The sequence below is a fragment of the Nasonia vitripennis genome, chromosome 3 (assembly GCF_009193385.2).
Source record: "Nasonia vitripennis strain AsymCx chromosome 3, Nvit_psr_1.1, whole genome shotgun sequence".
Classification (NCBI taxonomy): Eukaryota; Metazoa; Arthropoda; class Insecta; order Hymenoptera; family Pteromalidae; genus Nasonia; species Nasonia vitripennis.
In genome coordinates, this window is record NC_045759.1 from 14,205,697 (window position 1) to 14,221,891 (window position 16,195).

The following is a 16,195-nucleotide window of genomic DNA, read 5'->3' on the forward strand; positions in this document are numbered from 1 at the left end:
GGTGTGCGCGGACACCTTGAGCGATGAAAAATAAAGAGGAGAATCACTCTGACGACAAAGCCGACGTCACGTTGCCCGGCGCGCGCATGCGGACGCAGTAGCTGCATTCACACACACACATGCCCGTACGCGGTTATCGTAGACCAAGAGAGAGAGAGAGAGAGAGAGAGAGAGAGAGAGAGAGAGAGAGAGAGAGAGAGAGAGAGAGAGAGAGAGAGAGAGAGAAAGAGACGGTCTATTAGCTACTGTCGCTAATTAGTCGTATGATGCGATATATCTATACGTAAGTAATATACATCGTAGATGAAAAAAGAGAGAGATGGTCCGACGAGTGTCCCCGCGCGCACACGCGCGTGTGCGCGAGAAACACGTATACAAAGATCGCTCGAAGCCTCGATATACATATATAGAAAAAGAGTAGCAGCGACGGCAGGTGCGACGAAGATGATCGTGCACTGGACTATACACTCGCACGCACACGCACTTCTTCTTCTTCTGCTTCTTGGTCGTCCTCGACGTCGTCGTCGTCGTCGTCGTCGTCGAAATCGCGCGCAAGTTTTTGTTTTCGTCTGTTTTAAGTAATCGAGTCTCGAGAACACACCGCACCTGCACCGAGAACAACAACAACAAGAACAGCAGCACATCAGAGTCGCAACGTCCCGGTGCGTGCGCTCTCAGTACTTGACTTTGGCCTTGACTTCCTCGGCGAGTCCTCCCCACTTGAGTCTGTAGACCCTGGAGCGCCACTGTATCAGCGGGTCCAGCACCGCCTGGGCGAAGAGGTAGGGCCTGGTCGTCTCGCAGAGCAGCCAGCCGATGACGAACTCGATGAGGTTGAAGGGCAGGGGGCCGTTCTGTACGACGCAGAGCAGCGTCCAGTCGAACATGAACCAGAGGACAATGTGGGCCGCGTAGAAGAGCAGCGAGTCCCAGTCGAAGAGGAGGCCGACCGCCCAGCTGGCACAGGCCCCGAGGATGAGGCACTCGCTGAGCGGCTCGAGGACGATCGTCGTCGGGAGCATGGCGACGCGCAGCTTGGCCCAGCGCCTGAGCCGCGCCTGGAAGGTGTAGACCTCGCAGTGGCCGCTGTTCTGCATCGCGGGCTGCGAGCAGACGGTGATCTTCCAGCCCCGGTCGGTCAGGCTCTTGGCGTAGAAGAAGTCCTCGGCGAGGTAGACGCCGAAGGCTTTGAGGCCGCCGACCTCCTCGAGCAGCGTCTTCTTGATGAGGGCCGACATGCCGGTGTGACAGTTTATCCTGAGCAGGTCCGCCGCGAGGTACATGCGCGACTGGACCGTGCCGAAGAAGATCTTCTCGTAGGCCGCGGCGAAGCCCTCGCGGTCGCAGGTGAAGGGCATCTGGTGGACGAGGCCGACCCGGTCGGTCATGTAGTTCACCATGTCGAGGAGGGTGTCCTCCTTCATGCGGATGCCGCTGTCGCTGATGAGGATGAGCTCGTGCTTGGAGGCCTCGTAGGCCGGCTGCATGTTGTTGATCTTGGGGTTAACGCCGACGCCCCGGCCGCCGACGAAGAGCTTCGTCTCTACGGCCGGGTACTTGTCGATGAGCTTGTGCACGAGCATGAGCACCGGGTCCTGCTCGTCCTCGATGCAGAAGAGCAGCTCGTAGATCGGGTAGTCCAGCTGGAAGAAGGTCTCGAGATTGCTGAAGAGATTCGGATCGACGCCCATGAGGGGCTTGATTATCGAGACGCCGGGCAGGGGGGTCTCGTAGCTCGGCACCTGGGCGAGCTTGCGGTGCAGCTTCCAGCGGCCGGCTATCAGGGCGAGGATGTGGACGATCCACATCACCGACCAGAACACCATGAAGAACACAGCAAAGCCGTACAGGGTGTACAGCATGGAGTTCATCTTCTCACTCGAGCACATCTGCCGCTGCTGCGCGGCCGCACGCGCGCACCGCTTTATTTACTTTATTTATTTTTCTCTATTCCTTTTGAAAACTCTCGCTTCCCTTTTCTCCTTGTTTTTCTTCTCCCTTTTCGTAGAATCACGACACACGCGCACACGATACACACTGCGAGAGAGGAGAGAAGAGGAGAGTGACGCTACGCACAGCTTAGCCGCGGGCTGGCTTTCAAGCGGCCGGTGGGGTTATGTAGCCTCGGCGTCATCCCTACCTGCGGCTCGTCGCCGCGGCGCCGTTGCTCGACGTCGAGGAGGACGAGGTTAGCTGATGCTGTCGAGGCCGACTCATAGCGCTGCTGCCGAACTGCCCCAGCATCTCTTGAGCCTCATCCTCAGAGCAGGAGGGCGGCGATGCCAGCTCCGCCGCGCCGCCGCTGCATCCCTGCTCCACCCTGACGAAGCTGCCGCTGCTGCTGCTGTAGCTGGCGCTCGTCGGAATCATCGAGAGGCACTGCTGTTTCCCTGCCTCTCGCTCATATTACGCGCTCGGAGAGAAGGACACTGCAGCAGCGGGCGATTTTTTCCTTTCTTTCTCTCTCGGCACTCGGATCTCCCTCTCTCTCTCCGCTGCTGCTGCTGCGGCTACACACAAGGACGCTATGCCGGTGGCGACGCGTACACTCTCTCCCGAATTCACTGCTGCTGCTGCTGCTGCTGCAGCTGCAGCACTGGCGGTGATGGCGGCCGGAAAGAGAGAGGGAGAGCACAGGAACTGGCTTGGTTCGAGATGCATAGACACCCACGCACGGCGAGAGAGAGAGAGAGAGAGAGAGAGAGAGAGAGAGAGAGAGAGACACGCACTCGGATGCTGCTTCGCCGATGCACAGCACGATAAATAATACTCTCTCCTTCTGCCCGTCTGATTCGCGGGCTGTTACTTCTATACACAGGCCGGCTACTGCGAACCGAAGCGGCGAACGGTCGATTCGGCACTCGCTAGCGCTCGCTGCTTCCTTGCCGCGAACGCGCCAGGACAGACAGAAGAGAGACTAGCGATCGCCCCACCTTTCCGTCCTTATTCACACACACGAGCGCGCAGTGGCAACAGCTTGAGCCACCGTCGCAGAGTCGGGCTTGATTCGAGTCTATTTCTCTGTGTGTGTGTGTGGGTTCAGGTCTCGCTCTCTCCCCTCTTATGTGGCATTCCGCCGTCGCGGACGGGGGGACGGTGAGCCGCAGAGTGCATGCGCGGCGAGTCTCGCGTTTTTCTCAGGTATTGCAGGAGTTGCAAACGAACGTTCGTACTCGGATTGATAATTTTGTCATAGTAGACAGTAAAGTGGGGATAATGATTTTATCGGGTTTCTACGCAACGAAGGGCAGTCAACTCTTAACGATGAAATTTCAATAATCGTAAGATTTTTCACTTCGCTCCGAGTGCGGGGCTAAGTATACTTTCTAGAGGCAACGCATTTGTCTCATTGAAAAACGTAAAAGACTAGTATTAGAAAAAAATTGACAGATTAAATTATAATCGCGCGCAAGTTTCTATGCTTTTCATTAATGAGCTTAATATCAGATTGTTCAGCGTATGTATTGCTTGGCCTACTTTTGCCAGAGAAAGGTATCACTTTCGTTTTACATTAATTTTTCAAAAAGTTTGTAATAAAACGGATTAGATAATATAAACTTTTTGTTTTTTAAAAAATCATCGCCCACCTGTCTCGGCTATCTGATATTAATATTGACACATTAGTGACCGTAACGTGATGTACTAAGATTTGGCGGTCAGTATAAAAAATGTGTCAGTCACATAATATTGTATTGATAATTAGAATAATGATTATGAACTTTTGTTTAGTAGCACTTTCCTACGCCTTAAAGCATCATTAACAGCTGAAAGGTGAGAAAGTGGATTCCCATACCGAGTTTCTCCTTGAGAACTAATTAAAGAAAAGTTGCCCATTATGACTAATTCCTGGTATGGTTATTTTTGTGTTTCCAGCGACTAGCAATTAAGTTACTTTGCCTTAACTAATACAAACGAGTATCCCCCGAAAAACGCAAAAATTATTTAAACGTTTTCAGTTTTAAATAAAAAATGCCTTATAAAATTAATAAGAAAGGGGATTAAATCAAAGTAAAGTGGGAGGTTCTAATTATTGTAATGGACACTAAATCGAAACAGTTTTGATCCGAAAATTTAACGATAGTTCATTTTGATTTGATTTTCTGAATTTGCTTCCAAAATTGCATCAAAGGACTCCCCTATATACATACATATTACTATGACTCTTAGTCAAGGTTATTGGGAATGCCAACACGATTAAAGCTAGTATTTGAACTATTCGCTGAGATTACGTTATTACATTATACGAAAAACACATCATCATAATCAGCGAATAGCGTTAAAACTACTATTGCTTGTTAATTACTACATTACGATAATGTGAAACAAAATTTATGCTAGCAATCGAACTGTTAAGCGAGTATGCAGATGCGCACAAACCACAAGTATGCTTTCCATAATTCTAACAATAGATCATGCAGATTCATCAAAACAAAATTCAGGCCAACAACCATCAAAAAACACACAAACCCTTAACAAATTCACAATCAATCACCTGTCAATACCTCACGTCGAAAAAACTCAACACAAAAAAAATCAGCAAATTCATCGCGCAATTCTTCACCCACTGACTCACACAATATGCACAAACTGCGGCTGCAACAACAAAGAAAATCATGCTTGGAAAAGAGCATCAGCTTCGGTGCAGAGCATCACTATTCCGCGCTTTCCCTCTCCCCGATGACGCTTCCGGAGAGGCGTTCCCCGCGGCTATGGACAGATAGATGCGATCGGACGATAGTCACGTTTTCCGAGGTGCGATAATAAAAAATACTTTCACGTGCACTTTCCGCTTGCGATTCGAAGCGCAGCTAGAGTACGCCAGGGATGCACACTGCTATGAGGTAACGAGATTCGCTTTTTTTTACTCAGCCGGCTTGATTTGTTAGCGCCGTTTATTCTGGATTATCGAACCACGAACTATTAGTTTTGGAATTGTGGAATATGACGTGCTTACGATTTTCAATTTTACGCACGCTGAAAATAAAAGCGAGATAAAAAAACACTGGGGTTGGGACAAGATATTGTAAGAAGGACAAGTGGCACTCATAAAAAGACAAGCAATACTTGCAAAAACGTCTAAAAGTGTTCAAACTTACATGCAATAAAACAACAAATACGTGAAATTCTGGAAAAGAACAACAAAATCCTTAAAAGCTATTCTAACAGAATTATTCTTGATAAAGTGAAAAACAATACCTTGAAGTGTAAACCACACAGAAAAGTCCAATAACCATATTTTATCAAGTAATACTCACTTTGGTGATTATTTAGGGTCAATCAAAGAAGAACGATCGATTTATAAATGAAAATCACGAATCGTCTGATCTTTTATTTACACTCACACGGTTATATTTTTACATAAATTAATTTAATAAACAACAAGATGTAATTTAAAATAATAAGAAAGGGTGCAAAGCTTGGTAGTGGCGAACTAGGTCCTGAATTTTTTGAACAGCGGGTGTTTGTTCGCCGTAGAAGAGGCAGCGGATCTTTTATACTCGTAGTAAACAGCATCGTCAGCCCCAGATAGCGAAGCCATGTTGCCGGCCTTGCGAACCATCTGCAAATTTATGTATTTTTCCTTTAATCTTGATGCCTTATACGCACCATAATATGTACGTGACTGAAAGATTTATACTCGGCGTGCTTTTGAAGAATGGTGCATGTAATTAGTGCGAGATGCTGTCTCTTCTATTTATGTGGTCGTTAGTTTAGCAGATTTAATGATGAAATGTGAATGCGAATCAACGAAAGAAAGAAATTAACACTTTGAAAAATAAGTAAGATCTGTAGAAAAGTTAAGTAGGTGATCCAATTCCAGTATATATCGACTTTTTTATTTTTTATAGATAATCTTACTTACGATGCTCGATAAAAGCAAAGGAGCTGCTTATGTATTTCGAAATTGGGACATACTGTGAGTTAGCAAACTAAAGCGATTGCCTACCGTTATCGGGCTCACCAAGCGAGATAACCTGTTTTGTTTATTTTGAGTAACCATTAAACCTTCTTACGCTCAAGAGTACAAAAATCACTTTACTATTGCGTTTGTTGACTTAAAGTGATAAGATTGTTGCTCTGGGTAGAAGGTGTGGTTACAATATTGCAAATGAGTGTAGAAACCGTAAATTCTAATTGGATTGGGGGAGTGCCATTGAGAAGCATAGCTAGCCTAGCTATGCTACTCTGTTGTTATTCGATTTGAGAAAATGTGTTAAATTTTATAGTTTAGTTGCATCAATTTGTTGGTTACAAATGAATTGATGATATATTGATGCAACCGCCAACCACCAAGTTAGTTTTAAGCAATTTTGAAAATATGATTGCATGGTTATGATTTATACAATGCATTTATGCACTGAGATTCGCATGATAAATAGTTGTAAAAAGTATCGAATAAATAGTAGGAATTATGTGCAAAAAATACGAATTAATGTATAATGTACGTACCGGACGAGGTCCTTCACCAGGAATTCTCTCTTCGTCCGCATCAACATCGCTCGCAGATAAGACCTGCTGCAACAGCTGACCCTGCTCTTCTCGCGTTTTATACATCATGTCCGGTTCCTATTCGTTACAAATTATATGTAATTAATTCAAAATAAATCATTACACACGTATATCGGAAAATCGACCAAAGTTGCAATATTTACATCGTCCATTCCAGCAAGCTTCGTGATGACCTTGTATGCATAACCTTGGTTAACAAGAAAACGCTGTCTCCTTCGTGAATAGTTCATCTCCATTGTGTCTTGAGAAACTAACGTATAGAAGAAAGCATTGTATTCTTCAGCAATGGCTCCTACAAGAAATTTGTTATTATTTTATTTAATCATCATATGTACTACTTTGTTTGAATCGCATTTTTTATTCTTCCACTTTGAATTACCTTTTTTAGCTCTCAGAATTCGACCCAGTCGCTGAGCTTCTTGTCTTCGAGAACCACCATGTGAAGAAATTTGGATAAGCACATTGGCTTCTGGCAAGTCAAACGATGTATCAGCAACTTTACTCACGAAAATCGTATTAACTTTTGTATTGTACTTGAAGTTTTGTAAAATTTGAATTCTTTCACCCTGGAGATACAATTATAAGATAAAATTTTGCTAAATAAGTTGATTATAGTACATCAAGTATTTCGGTGTTATAGTAAAATTTGTATTTACCTGACTAGTGGGTCCATAAATATAAGGTTTATTCATTTTGATGGCATAATGTTTCAAAGCAAATACATTATCTGAGAAAACTATAGTTTTGTCACCACGCCTTTCGTGATAACGAATCAGAAACTGACAGGCACGGAATTTATTCGGATTCATCACATATAAAAGCTGGAACGAAGTATTTATATAAAATATGTACCAAACTAGGAAAATATCGATTGGGATTTATGAAATTGTCTAAAATAACTTACCAATTTTCTAGTCATTTTGCAGCTTAGATATTCCCTGTAAAATTCAGGAGTCATTGGACACCAGACTTCAGCACACTGTACTTTAGCAATGTGTCCATTCTTCTGCAATTCTAACCAATTTGCTTCATAAAGCTTTGGCCCAATAAGGAAATTAAGATCAGCGATTTTGTCGTCCTCTCTTAAAAGGGTCGCTGTTAATCCCAGTTTACAGTGAGACTGAACAATCGTCAATACTCTTCGGAACATTTTTGCTGGAATTGTATGTACCTCTGAAAAGATGAAGAAAATTACAATGACTTCTTGGCTCTAAAAATTCACAGTAGTTTATAAAATCGTAACGTGAACAAACCATCTAAGACCATGATTCCCCATTCTTGCTCCTGCAGCCATTTCATTGTCTGTTCAGCTTCCCAAGATCTTTTTTGTGTATGCGTTATCATCGAGTAAGTCGTAATTAAAATTTTACAACCCATTGGTTTATCTTTGGCTTCACTAGTAAATCGGCAAATCATAGAATCGTCAGCAGTCGACCACATTTTGAATTGCTGCTTCCATTGTTCCACTGATACGCCAGAATTGCATAAAACTAAAGCTCGCTTTCTTACTGTACTACATGCAGTCACGCCCACTAAACTTTTACCGGCACCTATGAAATCAAACGGTGATTAAACAATAATTTATGGCATATGCCAATAAATATCATTTTATAAAACAATAGCGTACCACAAGGCAATACAATCACACCAGATCTTGCACGACCGTTTCCAAACATTTTACGTAAACTTTTCTCTTGATAAGGCCTCAAAACAGTGGATGGTTTAAGATCAATGCTGAAATAAACAAATTATTTTATAAAATCTGCATAATCAGTACAAGATGAAAACAAAAAAATACTCACTTAATATCTTCGTTCACAGTATCATTACGAAAATCATACTCTGCTAATAGTGGATGTTCTAATTCGATGCATCTCTTCTGAATAACTTCAATTTTTTCTTGATTAACTTCAAAACTAACAGTCTTCAATTCTTGCTCCTCTTCATCTTCGTCTTCTTTGTCAATTTTATCATAAAATTTAGTGATATCATCAGGAACTTTTTCCTCTTCTGTTTGAGTTACTGAACCATCGGCAGGCAGTGTGGTTGCACCTGCTACAGCAGGTTGTGGTAAAGTTGTGACCGTTTTTGCCCCAAACTAAAAAGTTTCATTTGAGTGATAAACGTACACTAATATTTTGTGTTACTACATCAAACTACATCAACTATATTAATCAAATAATACCTGTGGTACTTTAGTTTTAGCCAAAACATTTGTAATGAAACCATCTTTGTCTTTGGCTGTATCATCGACTGTCTTTCGTAATCTACATTCTTGAATAACAGGATCTTTCAATAACTTTTGCAAAACTTCTGGAAAAGGCGATTCGACAAAATACTTATTGTGCTTCAAGACAAGTTTAATCTGTGCAAAAAGACAAAAAGTTAATTGCTGCACCAAAGAAATGGGTTTCGCCGATTAAAAAATAAACAGGCAAAACTTACTTTTCCATACGACAAAGTACAAAGCTTTATAAATTCTATAATACCATCGGGAATGCTTGTTTTGCTCAGTCTTTTCAAGTATTCGATGATGTCATGTGTTTGAAGACCCACGCTGACAGCAGCGTACAGCGAGTAAGCTGTCAACTTGTACTACAAAATAATAAACGATTGGTATTCATAGTTCCGAATGATTCGTTCCGCCAAATTGTCCTTAGCATGACAAGTTTACTTACTTCATGCACGTGTTCTGGACGACAGACTGGTTCTGAAATCGCAATGAGGAAGTCATGCGCATGCTTATAAACTGGTGAAAAGGATTCCAAGAAGATGTGACCATTCGGCGCCTACAATCAACAAAAAAGCACTCCCTCAGGAAAACATATCATCCCTCTGAGTAATCAAATATTAACTGGCCTATACGTACAACCCACAGAGGTCTCGATTCATTGTCAGGTTTCAGGATCATCTGCGAGCGATAATCCTTGGCGCCGTACTCGTCCTCGATCGCGCCGTGATCCTGCTTCTCGACATCGTTCTTAGCGGCATCGGGTATACCCTCAGTCTCGGCATCGTCATTCCCATCATCATCGATGTTGTAATCTGGGTCGTGATCCTCCTTTCGCCTCTTCCATTTCCCCCGATCTACTCGAAACAGACCCAACGACTGTACTCATTCTTTTCCCCGAAAAGCTAGCATATATATGGGTATAGATATAGGCGACCCCAGTGAGATTTGAAGGTTAGGCGTACCTGTCTCCTTCTTGAACCGCTTCGGCGGTCCCATGATTCAGGACTTTTACTTGTCGAACCACCTTCCTCGCAAACCTCGTCGATGGGTCAACGACGAGGTTCTCTGGCACGTCCTCGGGTGCTGGAACGTCGTTGACAAGGAGGAGATTCGCGGTCCACGACCTACGTCTTGACACCTTCGAGGCGCAATGGAAGTCCGTGGCGCAAACATCGTGACTGCGATTCGCGACAAACGGATTCTCTCGAGCGCAACGCCATCGGCCAACTGACGTCTGGCTGGCGCACTGCTGCCCCCGGAGCTGCGGACTTCTGCGCAGGCGCGATACGAAAGGATATGCTCATATGCATATGCGAAAATATTGGATGTCTATATGTGACTTTTGGGGTGTTTCGAACGTCGGTATTCGTTAACGTTGTGTTCGTTTGTTTGTCAACAATAATGCTCATGGCAAAAAAATGGTATTATTAAAACTTGTACATTTGTTTGTTGTAAAATTGATAAAATTCGTTCTTTAAGATTTGTCGTCAATAACTAGAAGTTAAGAGAATGTTATAATCTCAAATGTGAATCAAAATTGAATATTATTTTTTAGAGATTCATAAATAATAAATATTTATTGCACTTTCCTAACATATATGCCATAAATAAACGGTTCGAATGCCGCGCATGCGCGAATAAATCGCAGGAAAGTTTTAAAAAAGGAAATTCGCAAGAAGATTGCGTGCTTGAAAGAATTACGGAAATTAGAGGCCAAGGTTTTTATACATAAATAAAGAATACACGTGTTCGTGAATATTTTATGCTAAAGTTTATTTTTCTGAAAAGTAAATACTAATTCAGCGAATGGTATACAAAATAATCCATGTTAGATCAATAAAGGTATATATTAGATAATAAACAATAAATGAACATTACCGGTATGGTTAATGAATCAATAATGTATACGCAATAGGTGATGTGTTCACTGCAACAGCAATGTTGTTGAGATAAACTTTTATATTATAAATAAATTATGTTAACGTGTATAAAGAAATCAAATAAGCGCCGCGTGCATAAAGTAATGTAATATTTATCGGAGGTAATATTTAATATAGGTAATTTATACCCGAGAGTTTCGAATAAGGACGACCAGCACTGACGAGTTTTTACTTAGCCGACGCGATACCTACAAAACAATCCTCAGTGATTTTTCATCATGTACAATAAGATCATTGCTGTACCATCACAGCATAGCACCTCTTCGTTAACGATAGTTCCATTACGCGTGTTTTAGATGTCTAACAAAAATCTGTATACCATAAAAACCATACACAGCAACAATAGTACGTTCTCGTTCTTGTCAAAATTTACGAAAAATCTCGATCGGTGGAAGACTCTACGTGGGAAGATATTACGATAATTGACCCTCTGTCCAGTCAACTATATATGCAATGGATTCTCTAACTAAAAACTCGCAGTGCGACAGAGGCCGAATTTACCTTACAACTTGTCGAGCGGATACGTGTATCGCAAAAGTAGGTAAATATTAAAATTGGCCTATGTTCTTTTAAATGTGTCATCAGGCCTTTGCAAAATCCGCATACCCTCGATACAGTAGCAACTTTTTCTTTTAGAATCGCAGATTGGCAATCCGTCGTAATTTCTATAATCCGCCTCGCATATATATGTATGTATGTCTCTTTATCTGCAATTGTGTGTATATACATATAAGATTTCATACTTTAATTCATCTGTTATAATTTTCCATGAGCCTTTTCCCGCAACTTTCGTATATATAATAAACCTTTCTGGCAATTATAATACTTTTTTTTTACTTTTTTCCTTGTTTAAAATATATGTATATGTATATCCTACGACAAATATTATTTAACGCGCTGTGTTTTGCATCTTTTGCTGGTAAAACGAACATCCGTATATATATATTTGCTCTTCCGATTTTTACCGCTGCGACAGGACAAGTCACGCAATATTTCTTTCTTCGTTTATTTACAGATTATATAATATAACTATTTGCTCTTCTGAATTAACGCTTCTCGCAACTTTTTCCTAAGCCCCTTCCAGGAACAAATGTCACACTGTTTTCTTATATATGCTCGACAGTTTTTTTTTTTTTTTGTATATCAATTCTCTCGCCAGTCACGAACGTATATATAATCGGATAATTCATTGATTTTAACTATAAACAATATTTTCTTCATTACAATGTGTATACAATACCGATCGAAACGCAAGTTAGACTTTATAAAAATACCATCAACGGCCACATATGTTTAGTAACACTTCGATACGATTCTCTCTTTCTCACAAGTATACAATTCGCATTTGATATAATTACGAGGCCATTATACGGTGATTTTACAATTCATTATAACAGTAATCAATATTTTCCATTTATATAATCATAACCGGAATAACGGGATAATATAAGCGCTTATTCAAATTCACAATCTTTCTCCTCGAACGTCTATCTTTCGAAACATATCGAGACAACAAAGTTAATTTTTTTCAGACACCAGTTTTTTCACCTAACGCTTCCATCGCGAATCACGACACAATTTGCTACCTTTCGATATCCATCTTTCATATATGTATACGCAACAATTCAATTCTAGCATTCACTTTAAATTTGCGTTAAAGTCATCGTTAATCCCGTTCACATAGTCACAGTCGATTTTACCTTCACTCATGGAGTATCTAGATTGTTGAATACCGACAATCTACACAACACGTAATACTAATTTGGTAGAAACGCATCAGCGAGGGCGCGATTACCGAAAGCCATCCACAAAAGTGGCGCGGATCGTTTGCTCTCTTGCGCCCTTGTTTTCCCATTATAAAACTTTGGTTTTATGCTGCCAACTCGTTTGGCGAACGCCGAAGTGTTTCTAAATCGTTTAAACTCCAATATATATCCATATTACAAGCACCATGGCTTCTGTTAAATCTGAATTCTTAATCTGTAAATCTATATAATATCATTGTATCGCAATAATAATTACTAGTTCTTCATTTTTCCGCCCAACTTTTCTACTATTGTTTCTTTCAATTCTTTATATTACAGTATAGCTACAGACCCGCTTTCCGCCATTTCTCTTCGTAATCTCATAAATACGCGCACAATTTTTCAATACCCGCTCCTTGAATCTCCTTTAATTTATTTTTTATCATTTTTTGTTTAGTTCTTTTTCTATATACAGGCGTATTTATAATGTCTCCTAAGTGCTTTAACAAACGTCCACGCAACGTACTTTATTAAAATTGCGTCGACTATTCTTTTGTATATACTGCATACGACTTCGTTTGTTCGGTTATTAGAATTTCAATACCATAAATACCAGTTGATTCGTTTGACGCAGTGAAAGTATTTATGCGCCTCTTGTTGAACCAATTTGCTTATTACATTATCTTTCTTATATCATGTAGTATGTAAAAATTTATCGTTGCCTAATTCGCCTACACCAAATCTGATACAAAAGCCAAGAATTTCGGAATGTAAATCGTAATCGCTGCATTATAAAGATAAATTGAATAGCTGCCGTCACAGTTCCTAGTTGCACAAGGAAGGTGCTTAAAAACAATAAGTAATATCATATTGTTGATAACGTTTGATAATAGTAGATTAAATGAACGGAAAAGAAACGATAGCTTAACGAAAGTATATCACTTGGTTAAGGGACGCTCTTGGCGGAAAAGTACTTTTTTTGTAAAAGCTGCCATAAGTATATAGTTCATATTATATGCATGACTACAAGCTGATCGAGTGCATTGGAATGATAAGTATCGCAAGAGGCCAGGTACCCTTTGCTCGTGCATTTGCGTCGAATAAGAAGCAAAAAAGACACGTTGAAGAATCTCGGAAGCGGAGTCGGGATAATACAACAGCGAAGAGTACCTCGTTACATTTTTTTCATTAAGTACATACGTAAAATTCGGAATGATTGTTTTATGTTTTGTCTCGTGAGAAACCAAATTTTCTCAGAACTGAAGGATGATTCTATTTTCTAATCGGTTACAAAAAATTGCCTATACACTAGAAATATACGTAATAAAAATCATATATAATATATACTTCTAAAAAATTTTCCTCTACAAACCAGCGAGACGCGAGCTCTTGGGCTGGCACCACAGACTTTGGACAGTTCGTCATTGTTGTATATACAAAATTAAAAAAATTCATTGAAAAACCTTCTGGTAATCCCGCACTCCCGAAAGTTTGCGGATTCAGCCTCGAGAATCCCGCGACCGGCCTATAAAGTTAAGTCTTTCATCGTAAAAATTAGACCATATACAATTTCAATCAATCTTTTTTTCTTTTTGTTAAATTTCATCAATTTAATCATACGCTCAGTACAAGGACTAAAAATATAATTCTGCATTTTAAGTGTGTGATTGTATTCTCTCATTTGTCTTTTGTTCATCTGTGCATCAATTCTTTAACACTCTACGTAAATTTATATCTCTCTCTCCCAATATCGTGCCAAACATGTACACCGCCACGTACGCTCGAACCCCCACGGCTCCTCGCGCTATGCGTCTACAACACTCGTAACCTACTTTTGATGGCACGTTTCGCCATTTATCAAGAATCCCACCCGCGAGCAAAGATATACATTATACAGTCTGAGTCTTTCAGAAAATCATATTCTCAACAATACTTCGATTACTCTCTACGCTATGCAGCCTCGAAATTCTCGAGCGTGATTAATTTAGACGTCAACGTGTCACGAAAAAGCCCGAATTCACATGAGTTATGTATATCCTAATTTACCACCATGTCAGATCACAATATTTTCTCGGCTCCGAGAGCACTTGCTTTCCGTGTTTGATTATAGCAACCAACGGTACGTTTTACAGCTGCGATAAAAGAATGAAAAAATATCGCTCTACTTCATGGGAAGACAGAACATCTGCTTGAGCAGACCCTTCTTGGGCCTATCCTCCTCCACGACATCGTCGTAGTCGTTCTCGTCGAAAACACTCCCGATGAGCGAGCCCGCCTCGTTGTTGTTGTTGTTCGTGTTGTTGCTCGAGTTGAACGAGTCGTAGCTCGGATCGGTGATGCTGAGCGACCTTGAATAGCTCGGACTCTCGTAGCGAAAGGCGATGGGCGGCGGCGGCAGGCTGTACTCGTTGTAGTTGTCGTCGCTTTGTAGGTATCTCATGAACAGCTGCTGGTGATGCTGCTGCTGCTGGTAGTCAGTAGGAAGAGCGAGAGGCGGATGTCGGGGTCTGCTGTCGGCTACGTTGAAGTGCAGCATCGCCAGCCGATCCTGCAACTCGTACATGTAGCGCTGGTGCAGCTGGCGGTGATGCTCCTCATGCTGCTGCAGCAGGAGCTCCTCCGCGGTGAGGTTGACAGCGACGTTCGAGGGGATGTAGTGGTGGTGGTACTGGTGGTGCTGTTGTTGGATGACGACCGCGAGGTGCTCCTCCTCGCTACAGGACTCTAAGCTTGGAGTCTCTTGTCACACGCAGTCCTCAAGGGACATCAGCAGCGGATTCACATACTCGAATCCCTCGAACTCCGTCTGGTCGATCCTGTCTATCACTCGCCTGGAAAACGTCAGATTGATTAGGTCATGGACTCGCATATATATATACGCGTATGCATTAGACAAAGAACAAGAATACTATCGAACGCAGTAGATTCAGGGTTCAAATTTACAATCAATATTTATGATAGAGAAACTTTAAGAATTTGAATGGCTCATCTTCTTTGCTCCATCACATCATTTGCATAATGGCTGCAGAACCAAAGAGTAAGAGTACTCTAAAGGGTAATATTTCAACATTATTAGAGAACGTGCTTGGCAGAACTTCAGAGCAGAGCCCGTCTTTGAAAGAAAGCAAAGAAAATTTTAAAAATGTTCTTTTTCTCAGTCGAGCTAGGAAGTTCTGATAAACGAGAACCTACAATTCAGCTACTCCGGTGGTAAATCGTCCGAATCAAGCTCAGAAGCTTTAACAATGTACAGCCCGGGTACGAATCCGCGAGCATTATTTGGGCGTAACATCAGCGCCCAGGCTATGCAAATTTCGCTGCGGCTCGAGACACATACTGTATGAGACGAGAGTACAGAGGTAAAAGTGGCTTACGGATCATCGGGTGTGAGATACACTGGCTCGTCCGTAAATTCAGGCGGGAAGTTTGCCAAATCGCGATCGGAATCCAACTGCGGCTTGTAGGGCGGCGTGACCTGTTTCTGCTCCAGCTGCAACATACATCATAAAGGAACGGCTGCTTAGTAAAAGAAATGAAAAAAAAACGACAGTAAACGGGTAGAGGAAATAAAGATTCGGGGAGGTAGGAAAATACGTGGCTTATTGCTTCGTGTTGGGAATTTCGAGAGGCGAGTTGGACGGTAGGAAAATTAGGTTGCACGTGGCGCAGCACTACACGTTTTCATTCGTCATATTTATATTGAGTTCGCTGGTGCCAGCTGCTATTTGGAATCAACCCATTATACGATACGTACATAATACACAGTT

General features: G+C 41.8%; 3 protein-coding genes across 9 annotated transcripts in view; all 3 read right to left on the bottom strand.

Moving 5' to 3' along the window:
- Positions 1–674: 674 nt before the first annotated feature.
- Glct-1 (ceramide glucosyltransferase) lies at positions 675–1,871 on the bottom strand. The gene has a single exon (NM_001142340.1). It carries the CDS (start codon positions 1,869–1,871, stop codon positions 675–677), a length of 1,197 nt encoding a protein of 398 aa, NP_001135812.1.
- A 3,432-nt stretch (positions 1,872–5,303) lies between these two features.
- Positions 5,304–10,046, bottom strand: LOC100117640 (general transcription and DNA repair factor IIH helicase subunit XPB). The gene is made up of 14 exons (XM_031927748.2): positions 9,706–10,046; positions 9,380–9,597; positions 9,189–9,299; positions 8,956–9,105; positions 8,696–8,875; positions 8,313–8,608; positions 8,138–8,244; positions 7,764–8,060; positions 7,415–7,683; positions 7,167–7,331; positions 6,890–7,076; positions 6,654–6,802; positions 6,451–6,567; positions 5,304–5,560 (listed from the first exon to the last, which is right to left on the bottom strand). Exons 1-14 carry the CDS (start codon positions 9,737–9,739, stop codon positions 5,432–5,434), a joined length of 2,409 nt encoding a protein of 802 aa, XP_031783608.1. The 5' UTR covers positions 9,740–10,046; the 3' UTR covers positions 5,304–5,431.
- A 453-nt stretch (positions 10,047–10,499) lies between these two features.
- Positions 10,500–16,195, bottom strand: part of LOC100117679 (atypical protein kinase C) — a 69,549-nt gene continuing 63,853 nt past the window's right edge. For 6 of the 7 annotated variants that reach the window (XM_031927745.2, XM_031927744.2, XM_032598442.1 and 3 more), the window contains 2 exons: positions 15,803–15,918; positions 10,500–15,259 (listed from right to left, as the gene is read on the bottom strand). In XM_031927745.2, the coding sequence (XP_031783605.1) occupies positions 15,172–15,259; positions 15,803–15,918 (204 nt within the window). In that variant the 3' untranslated portion in view covers positions 10,500–15,171. The remainder of the gene's footprint in view (positions 15,260–15,802; positions 15,919–16,195) is intronic. The other variant, XM_031927746.2, reaches the window with a different exon arrangement.